The sequence below is a fragment of the Lathyrus oleraceus genome, chromosome 5 (assembly GCF_024323335.1).
Source record: "Lathyrus oleraceus cultivar Zhongwan6 chromosome 5, CAAS_Psat_ZW6_1.0, whole genome shotgun sequence".
Classification (NCBI taxonomy): Eukaryota; Viridiplantae; Streptophyta; class Magnoliopsida; order Fabales; family Fabaceae; genus Lathyrus; species Lathyrus oleraceus.
In genome coordinates this window covers 179,023,846-179,039,417 of record NC_066583.1, presented here as the reverse complement: position 1 = coordinate 179,039,417, position 15,572 = coordinate 179,023,846, and the positions used below count along the sequence as shown (strand labels likewise).

The following is a 15,572-nucleotide window of genomic DNA, read 5'->3' as shown; positions in this document are numbered from 1 at the left end:
ATTCTAGTGATTATGCAATAGGCGTTGTTTTAGGACAGCGCAAAGATAAGAAACTGCATGTCATCTACTATGCTAGTAGGACCCTTGACGAAGCTCAAATAAATTATACCACTACTAAGAAAGAGCTTATGGTCATCATGTTCGCGATCGATAAATTTTGTTCTTACCTTATAGAATCGAAAATTATTGTATACATGGACCACGTTGCTATCTGGTACCTATTGAGTAAGAAGGATGCAAAGTCAAGGTTGATTTAGTAGATTTTACTACTGCAGGAGTTTGACATGGAGATCTAAGATAAGAAGGGTACTTAAAATGTGGTAACGGGTCACTTGTCTAGAATTAATAATGGTAAGTCTGAAGAAATACCAATTAATGATTATTTTCCCTATGATAGGCTAGTATATTTTTTAAAGCCGAAGTGCCTCGTTATGCTCATCTTGATTATTATTTTGAAGAGGGCAGCTCTAGCGTAAAGAAGGAACCATATGAGGTAGTTGTTGTAGCTAAATCTGCAGTGTCGTGTTATGCTGATTATATCAACTACCTCATTACTGGTGTCTTGCCTCATGGCCTAACCTATGAATAGAAAGAGATATTTTTGCATGACCTAAAACAATATTATTAGGATGACCCTCTCCTATTTAAAAGAGGTGTCGATAGTATTTTTCGCCAATGCGTTTCGGATGAGGAGATTGAGAGTGTCATCACCCGTTGTCACTCTTCTCCCTATGGAGGGAATATGAGCATATCCAAGACTGCAACCAAGATTCTCCAGGCCGGCCTTTATTGGCTCAGGGGTATGCACGTCTTCACCATAGAGTGTGACTGGTGCTGACGCACTAGAAACATTTCAAGGATAGATGAGATGCCACTAAAGCCAATCCTAGAAGTGGATTTTTTATGCTTGGGGGTCAGTTTCATGGGTCTATTTTTGTCTTTTAATGGGGACAAATTTATACTTGTTGTTGTAGACTGTGTATCTAAATGGATCGAGACAATTACCTCTCCTACAAATGATGCACGGATAGTGATTAAGATGTTTAAAGACGTCATTTTCCCTAGATTCGGTACGCCCAAGTTAGTCATTGGTGATGGTGGATCACACTTCATCTTGAAATGCTTCAATAACCTTTTGACCAAGTATGGAGTTAAGCACAGAGTTGCGACCCCTTATCATCTGCAAACCAACGGACAAGTGGAAATCTCTAATAAAGAGATTAAGAGGATACTTGAGAAAATGATTTCCACCTCTAAAAAGGATTCGCCCACAAAATTGAATGACGCATTTTGGGCGTATAGGACAACCTATAAGACTCCTATAGGAATCACCCCCTTCAAGGTTGTTAATGGTAAGTCTTGTCATCTCCTTGTGGAGCTTGAGCATAAAGCCGATTGGGCCATCAAAGCCATGAATATGGATCATATTGCTACTGGGAGTAAAAGAATGTAAGATTTGCATGAGTTGCAGGAGTTGCGTTTAGGTGCGTATGAGAATGCCCTGATATATAAAGAAAGGACAAAGAAGTGGCATGATAAACGCAAAACTATGAGGGGATTTAATTAAGGGGAGTTGGTTCTATTGTTTAATTCTAGGTTGAGGTTGTTTCCTAGTAAACTATGGTCCAGATGGTTAGGAACATTTGAAGTGACTAGAGTTAGTGAATCAGGAGAAGTGGAAGTTTGGAGCAAATCCACTGGGAATTTTTTAGTCAATGGTCAATGTTTAAAGCACTATTATCCTTCGAATAATGTGCTAGAACAAGGTTGTACCTTGATCATTTATCCCCTTGACCGTTGAGCCTTATTAAGTCGATATACCGACATAAAATGAAGCGCTTGTCATACCCTAAGTTTTTCACTCGCATCAGCATAGCATAATCGTTTCGTTTTTATCACATTTTCTTTCAGTTAAAAGGATTCATCAAGGTTTACATGAAAAGTCAGGAGTTCTAGAATTTTATCTGGTCTTGATAACATTTATTCAGTCATCTGTTGATTAAGAAGTCAAAAGACTTGATTTCTCAATCTCAGCGCATCGTTCATTCCAGTTCATCATTGTTTTAGAGGTTCAGAAGGTGATAATCAAGAGTATTGTGGTCATCTGAATCTTTGTAAGGTCTTGATTGTGTTTAATAATTAAAAGAAAATGGTCCAAGAGCGGTTCATTTGCATCTGATTGTCTATTCATGACTATTCGATCAGTAAATCAATGCACTCACAAGACGTCTATATTTTTTACTCATCACAGCATGCATATTTTTTATGAGAGTAGGGTCGGGTCTTTATACCTCCTTTTGGAAGGACCCTTGGTTAGGGAGCATCCCCTTGAAGACTAAGTTTCCATGTTTTTTTCTCAAACTATCTCCCTCTTAAAGGGAAGATGGGTGAGATAGGAAAGGTTGTCTATGGTATCTTGTCCTGGGGTTATAGATGGATGAGATCCTTCTTTCTTAGAGATTTGCCTGTTCTTAATGAGTTATGTGCGCTGCTTAGAGACGTTATATTTATCCTAGACAAAGATAAGTGAATTTGAAAGCATCCTAGTAATGATACTCTTTTAATGGCCTCTGCTTATCTCGTTCAGAGGGGGAGCTTGACTTCCTTTATGGCCCTACTTTCAATGTAGAGTCAAAATCTTCCCCTAATTTGGAGTAGTTAAGCCACATCTAAGATCTTGGTTTTCTCCTAGAAGTTAATGCAGGATAAATTCTCATCTAGATAGGAGAATGGTGTTATCTGACCCTAGCAGCCTTTCCTATCCTTTATGTGGTTATTCGGTTGACATTGATTCTCACCTGTTTGTTACTTGTAAGTTTGCCTTGTCGGTGTCGTAGAGTTTTTAGGTGGTTGGGGTGGCAGATAGTTATTCACAAAGATCATGTTTTAGTCTTTCTTTTTTCATGAGGTAGGGTTAAGTATAGAGGTGGCTATCTTATGGTTTGGCATGTTGTAGTCTGGTCCATTTGAAAAGCTCAAAATGATGTTATTTTTAATGGAGTTACAAAAACAACTATAGAAGTGGAGGACAAAAGTATCTTTTTAGCTTGGAAATTGTTTTTGGATAAATCTGAGGTGAACTCTTGTACCTTAAGGGATTAACTTCATAATCGTATCTTCTACCTGCACCTATAACGGATCGAGTGTGCGCATTGATTCAAAGTATAGTGGTGGATCTTTTGTACCTCTTCTAATGAGATTTGATCTAATGATGATGGACCTAGTTGATTTAAGATCTAGCATGTGATTAGTGAGGTGGTTCTTTAGTAGTTGAGACTTGTTCCTGGATGATCCTTGTTTATTAGAGGTTTTTTTGGTTAGTTGGTTTGTGTTTCTCTCTTTTATGTTTCTTGTTTATCTTTTCTTGTTTTCGGACACTTATTATGCTTTGTAGTTTTTGTTGTAAGATTATGTTTTATTCCTTTATATATTCTATGTCATTAAAAAAACTTTATTCTTATATCCTCTTTATTCTATCATATATAGATCCCTCCAGATTCAAAATTCAGTTATAAATGAAGATATGTTGTTGTGAACTTGCATTGACATATATCGTCATGATGATATAGATTTTTAAAAGAATTTATATTTTTTTTAAATGATTTTATGAAAATATCTTGAAAAAATTTTAAAATGTCATTTTGATATCTAATAATTTAAATAATAATATTTAAATTTTTAATATAATAAAATCACATAATTTTCAAAAATAAAAATTAAATATTTTTTATAAATAAAAAAAAAGAATATGCACTAACAATGTAAAATATTTGTACACTGTTAATCAATCATAGACGTGTATCCCGTTAAGTCACGCGTTTAATTTTAAAATACTAGTAAGATATGACAAAATGTTATAATTCTATTGGATAATAGTGTAAAACTAATTTACACGGACAATGCGCTACCTTTAATCTCATAAAAAAATCGTCAAACATATTAATTATGTTTGTTATGAATTATAAAATTTATTTTTTTAGATATCGAACATCTTTCTTCTAGCTCAATTGTTAAGCTACCCCTTTCACCTATAAAAGAAGCTATTCAAAAATATTTTTTAAATTTTAGTATCTAGAAAGAAAAAAAGCCACTTTATTTAAAAAGTTATGATAAATTATTTAAACCAATTTCTATTTAAATATTTAAATAATAATAAAAGTTTTAATAAAAATATTAATACTATAAAAAATATTTTTAATTACAAAAAAAAAAGTCTTGTGGATAATATGTTTACATTAAGCTTAAGTTGTCTCAAACATTCTGTGTCCACTTAACACTTAATTTTCCAATGCTCCTTTGTAACTCAGTTAAGAAATCATTTATGATCAACTCTTCAAGTCAATAAGTTTTTGTCTTTGGGTGATAGTTGGAGTACCTTGAATAAGAAATGGTTCTCTCAGTGTCACATGATGGTGGTGTTATCAGCCATCATCAACATTGTCGTTTCTATTTGGCATGCTAGGAATTTGGCAAGATTTAAGGACAGGAGATCTCATTGAAAATCAATATCTCTTTGTTGTCATCTTTAATGTCTCTATGACAATGCAACCAAGAAAATTGCTTCTAATTCTTTGTTTAAATTCAACATCCTAAAAAGTTTGAATATTCCATTCGTCCTCCTAAAACTCATAAGACAAAAAAAATTATCTGACATCCTCCCGTTGAAAACTAGATCAAATGCAATACGAACGACATTTCTGTTGGAGTGTCAGGTATGGCAAGGGGTGCCAGGTATGGCTGCCTGCGGTGGGATATTTAGGAAACATTGGGGTGCCAGGTATGGCTGCCTGCGGTGGGATATTTAGGAAACATTGTGCTTGGGAACATTGGTCCGGGTTGCTTTTGTTGCAGAACTAACTAGGGTCATGATCACCATTGAATTTACACATAATGAAAATTGGTCTAGCCTTTGATTAGAGTCTGACTCTAAGTTAGTCATTTTAGCTTTTAAAAATCCTTCTATGGTTCCTTGTAAACTAAGAAATAGATGGGCGAATGCTTTACATATCACTAGATCTATGAATTTTTTGACCACCCATATTTTTAGAGAAGGCAATCACTATACGGATAGATTAACTAACATTAGTTTACCCGTACTGAACTTCACTTGTTAGGAGGTAGTTCATATGGATATTCTTATAGAATTTGCTAGAAACTCCATTCAACTTCTTTGTTATAGAATTTTTTATTGAGAGGTTTTGATTTGGTCCCCCTTAACTTTTGTATCTTTGTAACTATCCTCTTGGCCTTTTTTTGTTAAAAAAAAATTGTACATGGGTTTTGTACTGGTGATTACAATAAGGCTTATATTACCTGCGATGAGATGCACAAGAGTACTCTGTATTCTAGTATGTAAATGAGTGAATGAACTATCCCCAACTATCTAGCTAGGTATTTACAGACTCTTACTTGATACAGGGTTTGATGAGAAGGCTGGTTTTTGTGTCTACGAATCCGTCCAGGCGCCCTTTTAACCTGACAGTGGGGCGAGTGAAGTGAGTCATCCCCCATAATTGGGAGTGCAATTAATGTGTGTGACTTGGGATTATTTCAATTACTCTCAATAGCGGCCTGGACACGTTTTATTAAGATCCATGATTGAGGAGCATTGGATCGGGCAAGATCACGTGCTCGCCAATTGACCTGCCCTTTCGTTGGCAAGTCTTTTTTGTGTTACTTATAGACTACATAATGGATGAAGTAGTCATGGATTTTCCAATTCGTTTACAACGTGGTCACTGGTCAGCAACCAAGGCGTTCAAAGATTGATCCAAGTTAACAGGAATGTTTAGCTTCTCTACCATACCAACTGACTGCCAATCTGTCAGTCCATAAATAGATTGATCTACTATTACCTATTTACCAAATGGAACTCTTTAACATCATTCAATTTCAGATGTTGCTTGATTCCTTGCCAGATGGATGATTGAACATGATAGCCAATGGGAGCTTTGTTTGTCTCTAAGGAATTTCTGTCTGCACAAGTCAGACCACTAATTAGTTGAAGTCAGGAATTTCCAACAAAGATGAAGTTTCTAATCCAACTATCTATTTCCTTCAAGAGTTTTTAGGCCAAGGGTAAATGCTGAAATAATAAACCAACATTATAGGCTTCTGCTACAAAAAATTTTAAAACTAGATAATTCATTATAGGCTTCTGCTACAAAAAATGTTGAGCAGCTCACATTTGCATACAAAGGAAACATGAACTTCAAAACTTCCCACTATTCATTAGGGAAATGGGAGCATCCAAAACCAAAATCTCAAATATTGAATCTCAGCCAACATGTTAATCCATAACCATAAGTGAAGCTAAAGCAAAACTTTTCATGTCAGCAATGTTCATCTCTCAAAAGAGAAATTCATAAGTTGGCATAGTTTGGACAGAGTACTGTTCTTTGATGATTTCAGCCGAAATCCATTAACCAGTAAATGATTTTATCAACAGTGGAATAAACATTTTATATTACAATTTTACTTGTAGTCATAACATGAGGAAATATACTGAAGTTGAATAAGCAATGACAAAATTTAAAATAGATAAAGAGGAGTACTTCCTGTACATAGTGCACATCTCAAAGCATGACTAAATCTATATAACACAAATGGAATGAATGGATTGAGGGCAAAAGGAAATGCTACCAGTTATCCTTAACAATTTTTGACTTTTCAAGGATGAATTTTCCTTCTTTGTACTTCTGGGAAGCATCATAAGCTCTTTCGTATTTCCAACCCAGAACTTCTCGGCAATCACCGCAGTAAACATCCGCAACGGTGTGGAGGCCAGTCAAGAGATGCCTGTCCTCCTTTGGCCCAGTGATAACATTCATGGCATGGGAAAACAGAAAGGCTCGGCCGTTTTTTCCCTAGTAGGAAAATTCATGAAAAGAATATCAGCAAATGATCTAGGCAAGCTTTTGTATGAGATAAAATCATAACACGGAAATGTAAGTTCCAAAAATAAGAACAAATGAAGACTTTAAGTTGGAGAAAACTTGAAGTTCAAATCCGAAAAAACAACCAATAATCCCTTGAGAATGTTTTTGACTACCAAACATGCAACTGTTGAAATATTTCCAATCGCGATATTTAGCTGTTTTGTCATATCCCTCATTGATTCTCAGTATAATACATATATCAGTGCATTCATTCTAAATTAGTTGCTTAATTATGATATTTACAACAAAACATAAACTATGAACTCATAAATACAAAGGTTTGTGCAACTAATTGAGTGTTTGCATCATATGTGGATATCACAATATCTGCATTATATTATAGGCAATGTATCAGCCTAAGAGTCTCACTCTAACATACTATCTTATATCTGAAAAGCTCATTGTTAAAGAGTCTCAGACAATATATGGTCTTATCATATGTTTATAAATTGAGGCAATTCTCACTTTACAAGCTGGTTTTATAAGGTTGAGTTAAGTTCAATCACAATTTTTAAGATGGTATCAGGGTCCAGTTTAAAATTCGTTGGATCACCTGATATTAGGTTTCTACTATCGATCCACCCACCATTTATCCTCACATCCTCACGCCTCTAGATGTGGTTCTTAAGACTCCCAACTGGGTATTTCACTTATTCTATATATCATGTAATCATTATATCAAACTAGGTAATAAACTCTTATTTTCCTAATAATAAAGAGAAAAGAATAAAGAACTATCCAAACATGAATCCAACGTTGAAATTAAAAAGCAATACGCTTCTAATTATCCATAACAAATCAAAAAATGTAAATCTTTAGCTTTAGAAACGGTGTCTAGTGAATCTAGTACCATTTTTTGATTGAAAAATATAAGCTGCAATTGTTTTCTTCTCTTGAAACCTCAACCCTAGAACTCTCGAGGCAAAAAGTTTTAAAAAAAAATAAAAAAAAAGATTCTAGTTAGTACCTGAAAAGCCTTTGAAATGATATCATCGTGGAGTGAAACATGGTTTCTACAATTACAGCAACTGTACAAACGAGGCACTATGAGTTCCGCCATGAATAATTTGGTAACTGTATTTCAGATTGAAAATAACTCAGATGCGTGACCAATACGATAGAGTCTGCAATAACAACAAGATAAGAATGAATGATACAGAGAAAAAGATAGCGTGCAAGTACTAATTAATTAATTCATTCATCACACAGATAACTAAATATTCTTTCTCTAAATAAATAATATCTAATCAGATAAAGACATAGCCACTTATAAATAGCATAGCGAGCCAACGCTCAGACTCAAATGACGAGAGTGGAACTTGTCTCCAATGTAACTGTTAGGTAGGTGAAGTGATCATTTTTACTATTTTGGGATCATTATTTTTTAGTTCCACGCGCTCCATCCGGGATATCACCACGCGTACTTTATGAAACCGAAATGGCTACTTTCTAAAATTGAAGTTAAAGCGGCACTACTTTCTAAAATACTTTCTAAAAAATGAAGAAATTGAAGTTAAAGCGGCTGAATCTATGCTTTTTAACACCGCTGCTTCTCCTCATTTCTGAATTGAATTTACAAAACCGGTTGAAACAATCATATATTAGTTTTATTTGAAGCTTAATTTTGGAGAAAAAGATAAGAGGACTTGCTTCTATTTTTTAAATTAAGTACACAAATATTTTTAAGTATAAATAAAATGTTATTGTAATACTAACTCTACCTCCATAATTAGTTTTTACTATAAAATTGTAATTTTTTAATTTAATCGTGATTTTTACATTAAATTTTACTTACTATTCAAGTTTTTTTTTTTTGCATTAACTTATCCGATCATAAATCACTTTTTACATTACGTTCAATTTTAACAAATCAATTTATTCAAAATCAGTTTTTTTATTGTAGAATCAAACATAAGCTATGATTGAAATTAGATGGCTTAAGCATTCCTTATTGCAGTCTTGCAGACACTGCTACAGCTTAAATCATCCATCATGTATTAAAAACTTCATGCTTAAATAATCATACAAAAAGTAATAGTGGTACTACATTTTAACATTTGAAGTTACAGGGTACGTTTAAATAATGCAACAACCAAAAGAGAAGCTGATCTCTCACAACTCCATTCCTTGACCAAATTCTTCAATTGTTTTGGTTGCTAGTATAAGGACGTCCATAAAAGCACTGAATGACGCGCGAAGAAATCTGGCTTCTATTGCCTCAAAGTGCCTGAAGAGAAGGATGAGGAAAGATTAAGCAACACTACAGATTCAGCAGTGTGTTTTTAAAGCTAAACCAAACATGTTGCAGTATTCATCTATTTATGCAATAGATTGCAAATTTGCAATGCAAACTCGTCAAAGCATAACCTCAAGAAAATAGCATTTATTGCAGAGCAGGAAATGATGAACGACTCACACTATTAGCTTTCCATTAGAAACTGTCATGAATCGTTTTACTTTACCAGGTTGCAACTGCAGAAGACATAGAAATAATGAAAAACTAGTTGAGAAACTACTAATACAGAATCAGAAAGCCATATCTTCAAACACTCACTTCCTTGTCAACAATTATGGTAGCGTACACAATAGAAGCATTCTCTTCAGATCCAAAATCCACTTCTAGGTCACTGCAATGGTGAACAGTATAGTAAATGATTTTGGTACACAATCTCATACTTTTCATTACAAGCTTTTCTCTGGTAGTGAATGTTCATAATTATGAAAATCTTCCCAGTTCCCACAATTGTAGTACATGTACATGTTATTTTATTATAATGATGTCATAGAACAGATATTGTTACCACTTACTAGAATAGATGATTCTTAAAAGTAATAAGAAAATGCTATTCTTTAACCTTACAAATTTAAATGATGAATTCCAAAATTAAGATTTTTATTTTCCCTATTGACCAGTAAGAAAGTTGTGAAGTTCTAAATCCTAAAATTTTCATTTCAAGCTCCAAGAACTAGTGTAGGATACAAAACCAAGCCATGCAAAATTTATAAAGTGGCCTTAAGTAAAACAATACCATAAATGATGTGATTACTAGTGTAAACGAAACTCAAATAATTTGAAAGCATCAGTAGTTTTTCAAAACAATATTGATATGAAACAGATATACACATTGCTACACTGCAAGAAAGTTAAAACTAAAAAGCATGAGTAACAATAAAGATAATAAAAAATTTCATTGAAATTATAAAATCTAGAGAAAGAGAAAGAGAGTAACCAGCTAAAATCCCATTGAGATTGGGCGCCTGGTGTGACATCCATGTGTGACTAAATAGCTAACTCTGCAATAACTTCGAGCAGCAAAGGTGAGAGAAGCTCCAATTGGAAGAATTTCAGGCCAATTTAGTATTGTACCCAATACAACGAGGTTTTTAGGGTTTTCTGCAATGATAACGGAAACACTGTGCACAATCAAATTACAATGGAGTGGGTTGGGTTGGATTGGGCGGGTTGTCAATGGATCTACAAAACTTGAATTAGCTTTATCGAGATAGCCAATCCAACTCAGCTCGTATGGATTGAGCTAATTTAGCCACCTTATAAAACCCTTAGTCTTAGGCTATCCAATACAACAACATTTAAATTGAATTTGAGAAGAACTTCAAAAGTAAAAGATTTTCTTAATGTAAAAAATGAAATGAAGAAATAATATTATATTAACTTAAATGCACTTGGTCTCTTTATTTTGATCAATATTAACTTTTAGTCTCATTTCTTAAAACGGAGTTTTGGTCCTTCTATTTTACAATTTGAATTGAGGATCTCGAAGTGAAATTATATTACATTCCCAAAATCGAGCTTTCCAAGCTCCAACAACCATGAGATCTCGAAACTTTTTTTAGAGACGAAAATCAAGAACAGTGTTAGAGGACTTGAGTGGAACGGTGGATGTTGGAAAGTTTTTCCATATCATCATAAATGATGGGGACTAATTAATATCAAAGATTGTAAAATCAGGGATTAAAAATCCAGTTTAAATAATAGGGAGTTAAAAGTTAATATTTGTCAAAATTAAGGAACTAAAGTGCATTTAAACCTTAATTGGCTTAATTTAAAAATCATTACCTGCTAAATATATATTAGTATATGTTTATATATGTGATCACTTCAATGAATGCAAACCATTATTCTGGCTCACGGTAACAACTACAGCCTAACATGCTAGCAAATAGAAAGGTAACAAAATCATGGATACTTCATCCTTCAAACCCTTCAACAGCCATTATGAAGTAGAGTTAGACTCATGGAGCAAAACAAACATCGAACAGCCCAATCACATGGCAAGCAAACCCCAACTGTAACACATAGTATCCCTATAATTACAGGCAGAAGACCTCATGTATGACAATCATTGCTCAATATTTTGGTCCTCGCTCCCTTTACCTAATTTAAGCTAAATATTAGCAAGTACCTTTTCTACGTCTCCACCATTCTTATTTAACATCTTCACCAATGGAAACTAGCATTGCGCGTTATTATCCCTACATCTCCATTATGGTACATCTAAAGAGAGGAAGAGTTTCTTTGGAATTTTTTTAAAGCCCGTCTCTCTCGTATATAACTACTTGTGTAAGTATTAGTGTAACTTATATAAATATCTTATGATATGCCCATAAAATATATTCTTCTTATTTTCATAAGTTCCTTAAGTTAAGACATCTTAAGGTAACAACTTAGACATAGTAATAGTATACCCAAGTCACCTTTTCAATTCAATTCTCATCTCCAATTCTATTTTTATAGTGAAAGCAGGTGTTGAGAGCACAAATAGCTATTCAATTTTTGAATCCAAACCAAATACAAATAACTTCCTAATAATTTAATTAAATTGTTTATTCAAACACTCCTTAAATTGTTAGGAAAATTGCTTTGGTTGGTATGTACTACTAGACCCAAACTCATTTGAACGAGTGTGTCCGAGATTGTAAAGCTTGACTTCAAACTTCTCAAATGGGCATTGAAATCTAGATAATCAATCTGGTATGAATTTTTTTAATTCTCAAGACAGTATGTTCAGTAAGTTCTATTTGTCTTGATAAAGAATCAAACTTTTCATTCACTTGTTTTCCAAAAGTATAACCTCTCAATATTGATCCACATAGACATCCTATTTAGTACACACAAATAGGCATATAGCACTCACTCGCCATTCAGCAGATCATGAAAGAGCATGACAAGAACGCAAAGAAGGCAGAGACAGAAAAGGGGAAAATACTCTGCCATTGGAAACAGTTTCATTCCCTGTTACCACTTATAACCTATAAAGCACGGACACCCCGAATACGATCCCGACACGGCGGCACCAGTAATAATTTTTAAAAATGGATAAATTAAACGTAATCACAAGTGTCGGTGCAGGTGTCTCATACCGACACGGACATAGATACACCTTTTTTCACATGTGTCGGTGCTGCATAGCTTATAACTATAAGGACCAAACTAAATGTTTAAATTCCCTAAAACTTCCATGTTAAGCACAAACAAATACCTAAAATTGTTAAGATATAAGACTTATTACTCATATTATTCTAACATAAAAATGTCCCTCTCTTAGATACATTGCATATCTTCTAAGTAGCCCAATTGGAGAAAAGGATTTATCAAATCAATACATATAGGAAACTATTTTTACACTAAAATTCAGATGATACAACACATAAACTAGTGGATCCAACATGCTATCAAAGTGAGAGAACGTACATGCTCAATCATCACTTTTACATGAACCACCGAAACGAAATCATCTTTGACGGCAATTAGCATCCATGATTGAATCCAATTCCCAAAACTTTGCATACATGGAATAAAAATCAACAGTAAAGTTAATAGAAAAGAGAGGGAATGTGAAATCGACTCACCGAGAGAGAAGAGAAGTGTGACAGCGCGATGGTCAAACAGGTCAGCGGAGGCGGTGGTAGCTACGGTTTCTATCGATGTTCCGTACTCAGCCCTGAAGTGAAGGGAAATTTAGAATAGTGAAAATGGTGGCTTATCCCTCATGTACGTACCGTTGTTTTTGGCTCCAAAAGAAGAAGAAAAAGAACACCCTAAACCTAATAAACCTAATAAGAGTAAAAAAAGAGAAAAGTAATTACTAGAAGTAATAGAAAATAAAGTCTCGTTAGGGTGATGATTGCAATGATAAGTTCTACAAAAGACTCATTAGCTTCATGTTTTATTAGATAGTTAACACAAATATTTTTCTTATGGAATATTTCAACTCGTCATTCTTTAGAGAAAAGTTCTTTTAATGTTATGAAGAATCACGATATAATGATGTCAAACATTAACAGACACTAAGATAAGTTTGATAGCAGAGTTGAAGTCAGAATGACACATCAGATTTTCTATGTTAAGTTCCCAGACCATACACAAAACATGATATAAGACTATCAACTCAGCATTACCTGCAAAATTGTGAACCCAAGCACCATCGGCATTTCAAATCAATCCATAAAAACCTTAGACGTCGGGATTATCGATGTCGCTACCATCGATATTCAAAATCATATTATTATCTTTAATTTCATGTGATCGTTCTCGTTGGATGAGACATATTATGTTTGATAAAACATTTAGGTTACAGATTAACATAATTCATTATGATGAGTTTCAAAATACAGGAAGATATCATTTCATTCATAATACATTATTTGTTCCTAGTGTATCCCAACCACCAGCAAGCGGCCAAAAAGATAGAGTTGTCATTTATGTCATGTCTAATTCGATCATATAAATTATCCTCTTGGCAGCGTAATAGGTCCAAAAGGCCAATAAATTTTCAAAAGCGAGTAGAAAATTCACGGTTTCTTAGGCAGTGAAGGATCGTCTCAATGTTCTGATTGCATTTAGGACAGAGATTCGTCTGGAGCATACCACGATGACACAATATTGATCTCGTAGAAAGGAACTTATGTAAATTTGTTCAAAAGAAGAATTTCACATTCTTAAGAGTAGGAATATGTCACACCCACTTTCAAGAGTTATTGTCTGTTGTATTTTGAACAAATTCAAATTTATTAAGTCAGTTATAATCATCCTGAAAAGTATAAATATCGTCTAAATTACCTTTCTAGATTAATCGATCAGAAACCAAAGAATTCAAACAAATGGAAAACGTTTTTAGGCAGTCACAAACAATCGGGGAATATTAATATATAATAAATTGAAGTTCTAATTCTCATCCTAGTAAACATCATTCACTCGTATTTCTATATCATGGATAATCACATAGAGAACATGCTCTGCTAATTTCCATACCCTAGACCAATAGGAAAACCAAAAAGAGGAGTTCTTATCCCCTAGCCTAAATTCAAATCCATCTTTAATAGCATATAGAGCTTTCATAACTGCATTCTAAGTAATTGATCCCATATTCTTTTTCATATCAAGGAACATTTCCTCACTGATGTACTTATGCTTCAAAATTTGAACTCATGAGGAATCATAATCCTGGTCAAAACCCCAAGATCATCCAACTTTTTAGTCTTAGTGATTTTATTCCAGCCAACGAGATGCACACTAGAGTTTGATTTACTTTTCCACAAAAAATTCTTAGGCATCCTATCAATAAAATTACAAGTTGGTTGAGGTAGTCAAGTCCTTTGCATGTAATAATTTGGAATAGAGTTCAGAACAGACCTAACCAAAGTGAAAAGATCATCATTGTTTAACAATTTATGTTGCTAGGATGCTAACCTCTGACTGGTTTTCTCCTATAAAAACTCAAATTCCTTGTGTTAAAGACAAACCCTAAACATTACTACTTTCATCTTAAATTATAAATCGTTTTACTATTCAAATAAAATAGTATTTTTTGTTTAACTTCTTGGATATACTCATTCTTAAACATGTCAGGTGTCAATCTTTGTTGTGCTTATGTGAACTGCATCTTGTACTCTTGTAATTTTTGAACTCCTTTAGTTGCTTTCCTATTCTAACCTTGTAATATTGGTCATAAATGTTTGAGTTTCCTCCATATACATTGGCCTTCATGATTCATCGTTGTTCCAACTATTAGTGACCATTTCCATGAACTCATAATTCCCAACAACACTATTCCGAAATTTGAGTCTAGGTTGTTGTCTTATCCTACCAATTTTATGACCCACCAGATTAACCCTTAGAGGTGAATGATCAGATATGTAAGCATTTAGCACTTCAATCTCATTATTAGGAAATTTCAGGAACCAAAATCTATTACATATGGCTCTGTCAATACGAGAATAAATGAAATCATTTGTATGTTTGTTTGACCATGTATAATGGCTCCCTATAGTTTCATGTTCATATAAGCCTATATCATTCATCGTGCCTTCCAACTCATCAAAATCCACATTCTACACAGGGCTCCTACCAGTTTTGTCTGCTACAATAAGGACATTGTTAAAATCATCAACTACCATCCATTATTCTTGTATATTACTAGTCAGTTGCTTGATATCCATCTATAATTTTCTTTTATTTATTAGTTGGTTATGAGTATACGCCACAGTCATCCAGTATTGCCTTTTCTCTTCAATGTTATATACTTCACAACTAAGAAATTGATTAGAGTATTCACTAAGTTTAATGTCCATGTTTTCATTCTTTCACATCACCCAAATTCTCTCATTAGGGTG

At 33.8% G+C, this 15,572-nt stretch overlaps 2 protein-coding genes across 6 annotated transcripts; both read right to left on the bottom strand.

Moving 5' to 3' along the window:
* Nucleotides 1-5,692: 5,692 nt before the first annotated feature.
* Nucleotides 5,693-8,516, bottom strand: LOC127081802 (protein yippee-like At4g27745). 2 transcript variants are annotated; one of them, XM_051022026.1, is made up of 3 exons: nucleotides 7,906-8,516; nucleotides 6,643-6,866; nucleotides 5,693-5,976 (listed from the first exon to the last, which is right to left on the bottom strand). In XM_051022026.1, coding segments are annotated over exons 1-3 (318 nt in total). In that variant the 5' UTR covers nucleotides 7,999-8,516; the 3' UTR covers nucleotides 5,693-5,975. The 2 variants fall into 2 exon arrangements, with proteins under 2 accessions (XP_050877983.1, XP_050877982.1); XM_051022025.1 differs by lacking the exon at nucleotides 5,693-5,976 and having other exon boundaries at nucleotides 6,422-6,866.
* Nucleotides 8,517-8,910: 394 nt separating this feature from the next.
* LOC127081804 (uncharacterized) lies at nucleotides 8,911-13,112 on the bottom strand. Of its 4 annotated transcripts, none has more exons than XM_051022031.1 (5): nucleotides 12,810-13,112; nucleotides 10,169-10,352; nucleotides 9,493-9,565; nucleotides 9,355-9,410; nucleotides 8,911-9,165 (listed from the first exon to the last, which is right to left on the bottom strand). In XM_051022031.1, exons 2-5 carry the CDS (start codon nucleotides 10,210-10,212, stop codon nucleotides 9,051-9,053), a joined length of 288 nt encoding a protein of 95 aa, XP_050877988.1. In that variant the 5' UTR covers nucleotides 10,213-10,352; nucleotides 12,810-13,112; the 3' UTR covers nucleotides 8,911-9,050. The 4 variants fall into 4 exon arrangements, with proteins under 4 accessions (XP_050877988.1, XP_050877984.1, XP_050877985.1 ...); XM_051022027.1 differs by having other exon boundaries at nucleotides 10,169-10,332; nucleotides 12,810-13,049; XM_051022028.1 differs by having other exon boundaries at nucleotides 10,169-10,232; nucleotides 12,810-13,019.
* Nucleotides 13,113-15,572: the final 2,460 nt, after the last annotated feature.